General features: G+C 34.5%; 1 protein-coding gene and 1 long non-coding RNA gene across 2 annotated transcripts; one reads left to right on the top strand and one right to left on the bottom strand.

The window, feature by feature from the left end:
• Nucleotides 1–668: 668 nt before the first annotated feature.
• LOC117105706 (aqualysin-1-like) lies at nucleotides 669–5,109 on the top strand. Its single transcript, XM_033246941.1, has 8 exons — nucleotides 669–829; nucleotides 1,066–1,176; nucleotides 1,775–1,901; nucleotides 2,037–2,146; nucleotides 2,370–2,511; nucleotides 2,872–3,053; nucleotides 3,659–3,983; nucleotides 4,888–5,109. The coding sequence occupies exons 1-7, from the start codon at nucleotides 719–721 to the stop codon at nucleotides 3,980–3,982; spliced, it is 1,107 nt and encodes a 368-aa protein (XP_033102832.1). The 5' UTR covers nucleotides 669–718; the 3' UTR covers nucleotide 3,983; nucleotides 4,888–5,109.
• Nucleotides 5,110–5,979: 870 nt separating this feature from the next.
• On the bottom strand, nucleotides 5,980–12,692 carry LOC117105707. Its single transcript, XR_004444937.1, has 4 exons — nucleotides 11,919–12,692; nucleotides 11,301–11,354; nucleotides 9,462–9,518; nucleotides 5,980–8,875 (listed from the first exon to the last, which is right to left on the bottom strand). It is a non-coding gene; the product is annotated as an uncharacterized LOC117105707 (long non-coding RNA).

The following is a 12,692-nucleotide window of genomic DNA, read 5'->3' as shown; positions in this document are numbered from 1 at the left end:
GAAAAACATATAAAATAATCACCCCTCGTGGCCTTGTGGCCAAATCAAGGAAAACCAAGATTTTTATTACATAAAAATAAGATTAAAGGTGAAAGTAAATGCAGTGTTCAGCATCATATTTTAAAATTCATATTTTTAATAATTATTATTAATTAGATTATTATTAATATATTATATTATTATTAATAATATTATTATATCAATAAATATAATATTAGTATTATATTATTAATAATACTACTAATAATATGATGTAATAATAATAATAGAAATGGTAATAATAATAATAATTATAAAGTTAATTTATAAATCGTATGTTAATAATATAATAACACGTTGTGTAACTATCACATTGATTTAATATACAAAAAAAAAGATCCAATCAAACATGTAATCATCACAAAGATACATTATAGTATAACGATGACGTCAAACAATATAAGATAAATTATACGGTATTTGCACGACAGCCGATACTGTGATAATGATTGATATATTATAACAAAATGATAGTCCATATTAATAACATATTTCTTTATCAACATAAAATAAACAGAATTTAATTACAAGTACATTCATGTTCTTATCACTGTTACAATACACCTGGAGAAATCCATGATTGTTGATAATTATTTATCGCAACTCGTCTATAAAAGTCTGCAATTTCGAAGACCACCCACATTCGCTTTTTCTGAAGATCAGACGTAGCAAAACAATAATGCGTGCCTTTATTGTACTCCTCCTCGCCACTGTGGCATGCGCTAAGCTAGCACCACTGCAATCACACGGAGCAGACAGCATCCCCGGAAAGTACATTGTTGGACTTAAGGTAATTTTCTTGTTCTAATGATCTCTCTAAAATGTTAGTTTTACAGAATTAAGAGGAATATGCATACAGCATGCCTAAAATACAAATAATATTACAGTTAGGTTTAAACAGGATTATTTCTGTCTTCTATTTTTATCGACTTTATTATATTTAACTTAAATTTAATTTAATGGGTAGCCATTTCACTAGTGTGTGAGGCCAACTTATTGTATTTAAGTATTCCATCGATCTTTTAGGGCCATGCTGACTTGAGTGGCATCCCGAGTGAGATCCAAGATAGAATCACTAGGAAGTACAGAAACATCAAGGCTTTTGTTGCTGAGCTCGATCAGAGTGCATTGCTCAAGGTAAATTTATTGAGACCTATTTGTATTTCTTGTTTCATCTATTCCGTGCACTGATGATGTAATCTCAAAAGCCGGGCACTCACTGCCTCGTACGGCGGTCGTAGAACCATTGGCCGAATCTAAAACTCTTATCCCTATGAGCGCTAATCGACGCGACACCGTCTGCTCATTATCCCTTGCATGATGCGTGTCGTGTCGTTTCGTCATAGAATCGTGTCGCTGTTAAAAGTACGATACAAAAGTTTGCAGTGAAAACACTGTAGCAATTTTATGGAAATCAATCCAGGCTTTGAACTTTTACTTCGAATATGGACCTAACGAAACATTGATTTAATACAGTTTATTTTATTGTATTCTTCATACACTTTTGTTTAGGTCTGTATTAAGTAATATTTTACATTGGGCTTACTTTTTAATTCCGAATTAACTGATACGATGAACGAATACCAAAGTTGTATTTTTTTGACAACTTGTCTCAGCTTTAATCAACGTTGACCTATATTTTTACTCTGTGTGATAATCAGTTTTGATGCGTGGCAATTCTATAAATCTTATAGGCCTATCCCAAATAAACACAGCATTTCCCCTTATTTCAAAGCTCCGCCAACTCGACATTGTTGACTACGTTGAGGAAGACAGCATTGTCAGAACTCAGGCCGTCACATGGGGCTTGGACCGTGTAGATCAAAGAAACCTGCCACTGGACGGTAAATTCTCTGTTAGTGGTAAGTTCCTGCCAAACCGACAGAAATAGTAAACCGTAGAATATTTTAAAACGTGTTAATTTATTGATTCCATATCGCGTGGTGACGTTGCCTCCATATCGTGTGGTTTATTGTAAATTCCATATTTCCCTGAAGGTACTGGATCAGGTGCCAACATCTACGTCATCGACACCGGTATCAACCCATCCCACAATGACTTCGGTGGACGTGCTTCCATTGCATACGACGCCACCAGAAATGGTGATGTAAGTGTATTTTGCTTAGATGACAATTGCAAAAATCAAAAGATCACTTTCTAATTAAATAGCCACACTCCCTTTCCTGGCACTGACGAGTAGTTAAACTCATGTACTTAAGCCTATATTTTGTTTATTAGGGACATATACTTAATAATGCAAGTTTCAGAGTTTCTAGCCATGGAGATACAGGCAAAGTTATCTTCGGAAAATAATTGTTTGTATTTCACAGGGTGTTGACTGCAACGGACATGGAACCCATTGCGCTGGAACTACTGCCAGCAACACATGGGGTGTTGCCAAGGGTGCCAAGGTCTATGGTGTCAGAGTTCTCGGATGCCTTGGATCTGGTAGCACATCTGATATTGTAGAAGGTACGGTCAGGTGTTATTTTTTCTACAATTTATATTAAATTTAATAATAATAATAACAATAATGATAATGATGATAATAATAGATCGTATAGGCCAACTTATAACAAAAATAATAATTTTTACCATATGAGTGGCAGATCTCCACGACTCCTCCCGCTGACTCCACCCTTGAAACACATAGGTCTAGGCCTAATAAATATGCCTACGTTCACTCGATAAAATCATGGTAATAGTGACAACATGTGAAATAAAAAATGATCATTAGTCTTAAAATATGCTGTTCCAATTTAATTGTACGTCCATTAACGATAACAAAATCTATTTTTTTTTTCAATTGTTTTTTTAATGTGTTTTTGTCAGGTATGGACTGGGTTGCCTCTAATGCAAAAACCCCTTGCGTCGCATCCATGTCTCTTGGTGGTGGTGCGTCTACAACTACCGATAACGCTGTTTCAAGATTGTCTGGTAAATGCGTAGTGTCGGTTGCCGCTGGAAACAGTGACGCTGATGCATGTAACTACTCGCCAGCCAGAAGCAGTGATGTGAGTATTACTGTATTCAGTAGCGTATTAACTCTTACCCCAATGGCTAAAGCCAGGCGCCAAGATGAGATATCATTCAGGCATCATTTGCAAAAATCAGCTGAGTCCTTTACAACGGGTCCTTTAAAAAGCAGAGCGTACCATGTAAAAAAAATCAAAAGCGTCAAAACACCGGTGCGGACGAGAGGTTAGACCCGTACACCCACTGGGAGCCCTCCTCTCCACCCAAGGATAGTAGGGTCCAAAAAAACCTTATCCAGGGGCCTTATGTCTAACATTTAGCATCCTCGTATAGTTACCAGCCGTATTGCATCGTGCGGAACGGTCCGCATTTCAAGGTGATCTTGGATGAAACACACATTTTGCAGAAACACATGGGTGATCATAAATTTGTCATGCATTTATTACAAGTCTAGGCGTGATAACGAATTATCACGTACGAATTCAGGGCAAAATGATATTGAATCCCGACACGATGGCGTGCATTTCGATACTTATCTGAGATTAATCAGTGGACCTTTCGGTGTAATTGTCTATAGTAATGCTATATTGCCACAATGTCATTAAAATTATCATAACAAAACTCCATTTAATTTATCATCTAGGCCATCACTGTCGGAGCTACCACTATTAGTGGAACATGGTCTCAGTATGACGACAGATCTTCCTTCTCCAACTACGGCAGCTGTGTCGATATCTTCGCTCCAGGTTCTGACATCACCTCAACATGGCACAACAGTAACACTGCCACCAACACCATCAGTGGCACCTCCATGGCTTGTCCACACGTCTCTGGTGTTGCAGCAGTTCATCTAGGCAACGGTGTCAGCAGAAGAAATGTCAGGTCTACAATCTTGGGTGATGCCACCTCTGGAGTTGTCAACAACCCTGGAAGTGGCTCTCCAAATCTCATGCTTTATTTGGCTTAAGGTACGGTAACTATTTTAAATACGGTAATTTTAAATATATTTTAACACTTCGTAATTTGCCTATTAAACAGATTTTAAGATGATTTCATGGTTAGTTACAAATTAACAAGGAATATATTCCAGCACTACAATAATTAATAGTTCACCTAACTGGTCCCATTTGCTATAAGGATATTAAACTGTGGTCTCAAAGTATCTAGAGAGCTGAAATTAATAATAAATCTAACCCACACTATTGCCCCTCTCATAATCACCATTGTTGACTTGTTTAATCCCCTCAGTTGCATATTGTAGAATTCTTTGTAATAAGTGTCTAAGTATTCTCATCCCTGAAGATGACCCAATAAAGGTCGAAACGTCGAAAATGGCCTCTCTTTGTTTATTCGGAGTAACGTTCATTCTATGTTATTTAAACATAATCAGTGCATCTGTTGGTAACTATTCTGGGCTTATTTTCTTACTTATTTTGTATTTCAACTCTCTCTGTCAAAACAACCTTCTTTGTTAGTCTAGACATTCCGTTCCTTTAGACTCGGCTCAAATGTTTTACTCAGCTCAAACGTTTTACAGCATACAATCAGCAGTATGAATACCGCCATTCAATTTGTTATTGATAAATTGAAATTTAGTTCTTAATTGTTAAACGTATTCGTTTCATAAATGTTTTTTAATGCGTCGTTTGTATGACTTTTTATGTATATGCATTTCTTTATATCTATTTTGATAATAAAGGTAAAGATAAAGGTAGGAGAATAACCCATAACTTGCAGGTTATTGTGCTGAATTGGGTATGGGCGTGGTCCGTGACTACCTAGCATTGATGACCAATGTGTGTTGAAACAGCACCCAACATTTAGGCCTATATTATTCATGTCTTCCTGAAAGTTACGTATGTTTTATTTCAGACCAGCTGATCCTTTATGCATAATATTACACCCAGCGTGAGTCGACGTGTAGAAATATATACAAGATGAAGGTGAATCGCAGAAAAAGAACATCCTGTACCCTATTCTTGACATATATTTTATTAACCAAAATTATATTGATTTACTTGATTATAACTCTTCGTTATTGTTGGAATTATACGCTATCAAAATGAAATAAATCAGTTAAAAAAATATATGGTACTTCAAAATGTATGTTTTGTTTTGTATTATATTAAGTTTGTTCAGTGTCTAGGTTGAAGGCTAAGTCACTACTCTAAAGCCGGCCACTCACTGCGCCCCACGATCGTCTATGGACGCGACGCGATTCATGAACGACTCGCGCCCAACGGATCGTTTATTGACGATCCGTGCAGACCGCCACCGACAGTTCAGACGACGTCGCATCGTCTAGCGCTCGCAGGGAGCGGAGTTGGATTGGTCGGCGGTTGTGCGAGTGAGTGCCCGGCTGGATTGTTCTAATATTTTGCTCAGCAGTGTTGTTTGGTCATATTGCTGCTGTATTGTTTGCTCCTGTTGCTGCTACTGATGTTGTTAAATGATGTTTTGTCATTACTGCTGCTTTATTGCTGTAGTCGTGCAAATAGATGGCGTTTTCTCTTAATTATTTGTAATATTATTCATCAGTAGCATAATTATTATACATCAATATTATTCATCAGTAGCATAATTATTATACATCACACACAAAATAATAAAGGCTAGTTGAACGACGTTTCAAAGATACCCACACCCAATTAACCCACTTATTATCGTAAGTCAGAAGCACATAACATTTGCATTAAATGATTTCTTTTAATTTAGTGGCAAACTGGGCGGGGGAGGGGGAACACGTGCCCCCGTGCTAATGGACCCACGTACCCCTGTGTTTACCCCTACTTAATTAATCGTGGGGATCAGGTTCCAGTTACGAGCTGCTCAGTCGGTAGAAGCTTATGCAACCATAATTAAAAATACAGAAACCTTTCTATGATACAAAATACTGATAATTTATTAAAGGGGATTACAATCGGGATTTAAACGTGGACATAAATAAACTTAACACTACTCACGTGAGATTATTCTTTCATTCATTCTTTATTCAGCCAAAAAAATTTACAATACAATTTATACAGTTAAAACAACAGAAATAACAAACAACTAGTAAAATAACCTAAGATGGCTAGGATCGATGATAGTGACGGACTTTAGCCAGTCTTAGGAAAGCACAGAAAACATAAATAAAGAAATATCAATTATTTATTTACAAGAAATTAACTAAAGAGAAATTAACTGTTAAAATAAATAATAAAATTAATTAACTAATTAATAAAATTAATTAATAAATTAAATAAATTAAATTGAAGATAAAATATGATTGTCCATTCACCAAACAGTAAAGTGTTCGAATATGCAAACTAATGAAGCGAAACCAATGCCGGAGGAGTTCAAATCAAACTAATTAAATTAAATTAAAATAATTAAATTAAATAAAAATAAATAAATAAATAAATAAATAAATAAATAAATAAATAAATAAATAAATAAATAAATAAATAAAATAAATAAATAAATGAACAAATTAAATAAATTAATTAATAAATTAATCAAATAAATACATAAATTAAAAAATTAAATAAATTAAATTGAAGATAAAATATGAGTGTGTCCATTCACCAAACAGTAAACAGTGTTCGATTATGCAAACGAATGAAGCGAAACCAATACAGAAGAAGTCCAAACCAAAGTTAGGGCTTAAATGTATAGCAGCGAATTCAAAAAGCGGAAATTGCAAATGAAGAATTCCGATCAGAATAATGAGGTAACACCATAAACCATCCCATGTTGAACAGGCATAGGCCTAGGTGATCTTCAGCAAACTCTCCTCTCACTGGACTTCTTGATTCTATTTCTTTCACTTCAGAATGTTCCTGGCATCTTAATAGGTTCCTCCTTTTGTGACTTAATAAGTTCTATATGGTCTAGGCCTTTTTTTTCAATTAATCATGAGTAAGTTTTGGTTCCCAATCCTAATTAACACCCCTAAGTCACTTTTATGTTTTCAACAGGGACCATCTGTACCTCATCATTACCAAATACGGTAAATCATTAGCAAAGATATATGCTAATTATGTATACCAAATAAGGTAATGAATGTGGTTGGAAGAGGTACTAACAACTTATACCTCCATGATTGGAGCAACAATAACAAAGTTTTGCGGGATTTTTCACAATTTTTCCGTCTTCAAAATTGTACTGTTCTTTCATTGCTGTTACATTCCAGATAGGCTGTGTGATATGTATACATTTTGTATTATGTATGTGTGTGTGTGTGTGTGTGTGTGTGTGTATTATGCACATATCTTAATATTATCTTTTAATTTATGTGTGTGTGTGTGTGTATTATGCACATATCTTTATGTTACCTTTTAATTTGTTTTTCGTTTTCTGTATTAAAAGTGCTAATGTTTAAATTTTGATTTTGAAAAGGAAGAGCTGCCTTGTCTGAGGGCTGGTAGAAATTAGGTTTGGTTTTACATTTGTGTTTTTAAATGCCTTTGTGTTTTAATTTTTCGAAATAATTGTTTTAACATTAGCGTTTGTATTTTGAAATGTTTAATAGCGGAACTTAAAAAGTGTAAAAAGGAAATGATAAATGGATAATATGGGTTTCGGTGTTTGTACTCCTGACTGGAGAAGGGGAGGGAGGGGTAAGACACTGATTTGTACTTTCTGTTAATCTCTTAGATTTTAGATTTGTCATGTTTTCATTTTGTTAGTTTTGTTTTTTTTTCTTGGACCTACGTGTGCCACTGTTGTAAAAGACAGTTTCGTTTACAAAAAAAGAATATAATAGTGTAGGTTAGTGCTTAATGACTATCACAGGGTATATCCACGGAGGAATTATTCCTCCATGGTAAAGATTTATTTTGCTATCATGGAGGTATTACGCAACACTGAGTCATTTAATTGGTTTGTCCTGGAAGAGATAATACAACTTACATACTAAAATAATCCTTAATTACAAACTAAATATAATTTAAAATGATTACTAAAACATGAAATTAAAATATATTATACATATGTATATGATGTATTATGTTAAAAATATATATATACATATATATCTTATAGTTATATAACATATACATAATAAAGACAATTTTAGTTTCAAGTGTGGAAGTTAGGTTAACCCCCCGCCCCCACCCCCTTTGGGATACCCACAATTCAACAAGAGCGGCGCTTGGATAACGTTTGGCTAACCTAAAAAAGAGTTACATTACATCAAGACAAAAGAAGACAAAACAATAAAAAAGAACAACCACCAGCACAATAGTGAAACACAGTCAGCAGGTCAACTTATCTATATAAACATGTGTAACGTATATACAAATCTACGGGTCTGTTTCCCTATTGGGTAAGTGAAGAGCAAATGATTTTTATACCTGGAAAAGAGGCGTACCACGCTTTTCCAACCCATTTCTTCCAGTTCTTAAATATTCAAAAATCTGTATCTCATTAACCGACACCCTTTTTGTCTTAGAAAAAAATGAACAACACATAAAAAAAATTCCTCCGGAGCCTAACATTAAAGAGGATATTTATACTGTATTGGTCTTGAACCTGTCCCCAAAATGGAGTTTCTATTGTACATCAATCAATCAATCAATCAACGATTTGCATAGCCCAATAAAAAACTACAGAATGCAATGTTAAGGGGCGCAATGACAATGGTATAAAAAATAAAATAGAAATAAAATGAAATAAATGATGATGATAATAATAATGATCATATAACCATATAACAATAGATGACGGCCCGGAGGATTGAGTAAATTCATCTGCCAAACAGCTGTGACTCGGGATTACAGGTGCATATAGCTTTGTGTTCCTGCATCTCGACTTCTGTGCCTATATGGCAATGACAGGCTTCACAATGAAGGCAATTGCAGTTGTGTCTGTCACACACCTGCAAGTAAGAACAGTACGACGTAATATAATGTTTTGTGGTTGGAATCACATGTAGCAAAAACGTGTATATTAGCCTATAGATGTATTTCCGATTCTCGTAGGCGTAATAAATAACTTGCTTTTATTTCCTTGTTTCAACCCATCTACGTAAACCATAAAAAGTTATTTATATCGATGATGAAGGATCATCGCTATAAATAAAGGCCTATTTATAGCGATGATGACGGGAAAAAAACGAGAAAACGAATATTCAGGTAGGCTTATATTGAAAATCTTTATTATACTGTATAATAATTTTAATAATAGGCTGCGGCTTCCAATATTTAATCTGTTGCTAACATGGGCTAATACAAGATTAGAGAACTGGACCATGCGTATGATAGAATAAAATTAACAATAAGTTCCGCCACTCACTGAGACAGTGATTTTAATTTTGGGATGTCCTGTCTCATTTGTTTGTGCTTGTTTCTCGCTGCTTCTTTTATTGTAAATTTTAAAGTTTTTGAGAAAAATAAATGAAATGAAATGAAAAAATATATCCCAGAATTACGCCACATCATAAATAAATATAAATGCAGTCATACCTCACTTTCAACCATTTCCACCTCATTATCTGCTGCTGATAATTCTTCAAAACGTTTCTGTAGAATCAAACAGATTTTATTGACTTAAATAGAGTTGAGGATTTGTAATTAGAAATCCAGCACATAAACAACGAACACATTAAAGACATGTATTATGTAGGTCTACCCAATTTGGAGAAGACGTTAACCTTGAATCTGTCATAAGGAAGTGTGACTCCTGGGAGTGGAGTTGAACAGCTTTGATGCTTGTCAGTGTCAGCTGCTAGGTCCTGGCTTGCGTCCGAATTTTTACGACTACAATTGTACTACCTAAGCCTCATTATGATAGTTTATAAACAGGGGAGTAGGCTGGGGTGCGGGCGTTCCCCCCTCTAAAATGCAAAAAAAGTTTCGCTGGTGTAGGCCTAAGCCTATAGGCCTGCCTATTACTACAATGGGAAATTTGCTGGGTAGCAAGTAGAACTCGATTATTTATTTACTAATATCTTTAGCCAGGATGACACAATCATTTTAAACACATAAAGCACACATAATTATAAACCAATGATGTGCCTAGTCGTAAAACAAAATAAACACTTATTTTTTATCGCAAATGTGAATAAACACTACAATAATTCGAAATAAATACAGTGTATTCTTTTCCTTGCTTAGGCCCCATTGTTCACGTGCCAGTGACGCTAATGTGGCCTCATACTCGTACGGCATTTTCTTTCCACTAGACGAATTCGCCCGAAAATGCGATTTTTTTTTCGCATGTGCATTTCAATAATTAACTACAAAAATGTTTACTGCGCATGCTTATGACTATGGGCAATAATTCATTATTCGCACATTGGGCGAACTGCATACAACTTTTTGTGCCAGTGGATTATCATAATTCTTAAAATTTGGCGAAAAACTTGGTTATTGAGATAAAAAGCACTTAATGAGATATAGGCCTATATTTGAATATTTAAAAAATTGGGGAAAATATGAAAAAAGGGGCAGATCGTTGGAATTATCAAATGTCATTGACGTTTGCCTGAAACTATGTCCAAGCGAAAGGAAAAAAAAATCCTTAAACAGCATTCTTCCGTACAGTACAGAACATAGCATACAGTACTGGGGGAATGTACAGTCGAAGAAAGAGCCTATTGTGAAATAAAGGGTTTTAAATGTTATCATGATTTTAAAAATACATCAAATGACGCCGACATTATTGTTTTTAAAATTATTTTCTTACTTCTGTGTAATCTTTGCAATAATACCAATAACACATGCAAAACTTAGAAAAAGAGTATAAACATTTTTTGTTCTTTTGATTTAACATTTTAAACTTTATTTAATAATTTGTTTTATATAATATAATAAAAATGTAACAATGTGTAAAAAGAAATTAAGTTACAGACGAACAAAGTGTTATCTTAATTACAATATATTAAATATATTACGCTTATTTGTTCATATCACAATACAAAATTAAGAACTCACTTGTGCCAAAAAAGACAATAAAATACATTATAAAAAAACCCTACAAACGCCGGAGCGACTGTTGCTTCGCCCCCACCGAGGACCCTTCGCGTTCGCCTTGTCACCATCGCCTGACTCGGGCCCGTCGACCCATTCGTTACGCAACTGATTCTTTTTAGTTCCGCATTTACAATTCTCGCACCCCCAGCTGGGAACTATCCTACACCCCTGATAAAGCACCACAAACCACATGATTCAGTTCACTTGTGGGGTGTCCTGTTTCATATTTGTTTGTGCCTGTTTCTCGCTGTTTCTTTTATTGTAAAACATATACCGTAAATGAAATGAAAAAGTTTTGAAAAAAAATTACAGAATTACATGCAGTCTTACCTTACTTTCAACCATTTCCACCTCATTATCTGCTGAAAATTCTTCAAAACGTCTCTGTATGAATCAAACAGATTGTATTAACTTAAATAAAGTTGAGGATTTGTAATTAGAAATCCAGCACATACAATGAACACATTAAACAACGAACGTATCACATATTTTCACTTCTAACATTGTAGGTCTACTCAATTTGAAGAATACGTTAATCTTGAATCTGTCATAAGGAAGTGTGACTCTCTTGGAGTGGAGTTGAATAGCCTTGTTGCTTGTCTCCCAGGTCCTAAGTTTCATTATGATAGTTTATAAAGCATTTATATGAACCCTGTTAGAGAACAGGTAAACCTTAGGCCTAACTGTATTTCTCTTGAATATGGACCATTATTGATACTTTATTTATACTTTATTTGTCTCTTTGGTCTAGGGGTGTGTTTGTTCTGGCTAATTATTAGGCTAATTCTGGGTCGCTTCAAGTTTGGGCTGGAAAGAAAACGTGTGACAGTCCCAAAAAGAGGTTCGCGCTACACACGCCTTTGAATTAGCCCTTTAATATTTCCTTTAATATGATTTGTTTTTTAATATATTGGCAAACTCAACATGTCGTTTACTTATACTCCTTACTTTTTTTAATTCTTCGAGCTGTCTTTGAAGGTCACGATTTTCTTGCTTTAATGAGTCCTTTTCTTCTTCTTCATGACTTCTCTGGAAAATAATATCATCATGATACCGAGAGTTACTTATGCCAATAAAACATAAAACTATATACGGAGTCAATTAAACCACAAATGTGACAACGCCCACCTTGAAATGTAATAACGCCCTCAATAATGTAACAACACATATAAAACAGTTGGAATCAGTACAGCGGAGAGCTACTTGCATGATTTTAAGGAAAGGATATTTAGACCAGTCTTATCATGATAGAAGAACTGAGTTAGGCTTACTGTCTGTTGAGAAAAGGCGAGACTTTTTGAACATGACATTCATTGCAACTACTCATTTCTCCACGATCTGATTTTATGAGGGGTTATGTCGATTTATTTGAAATTAATAATAGGCATCAAGATATACTTACCTTCCATCATGCTAAAACTCGTACTGATGCGTTTAAATACTTGGGGGTAGTTAGATTTCCGAAAACCTTTTCTGAACTTAATGTTACTATAAGAAATAAGCTTATTGAGGAGCCATTTTTCATGTTTAAACAGAGTTTAAAGGATCATTTTACTGATTTTTAAATTTGCTATATTCTGCTTGACGAAATGTACTTGATTGGTTTTATCCATTTCTTATGATGATTCTGTAGATGACTTAATACTGTTTACGAAAGTTATAACTGTTTATAAACATTTATATATATTTTTTAAATAATTTTTTTATTGTATGTTTTTAAAA

This window comes from Anneissia japonica, unplaced genomic scaffold (assembly GCF_011630105.1).
Source record: "Anneissia japonica isolate Jap-2015-1 unplaced genomic scaffold, ASM1163010v1 scaffold287754_len4335492_cov202, whole genome shotgun sequence".
Taxonomy (NCBI): domain Eukaryota; kingdom Metazoa; phylum Echinodermata; class Crinoidea; order Comatulida; family Comatulidae; genus Anneissia; species Anneissia japonica.
The sequence above is the reverse complement of the archived record's forward strand: the minus strand, read 5'-3'. Positions and strand labels throughout refer to the sequence as shown.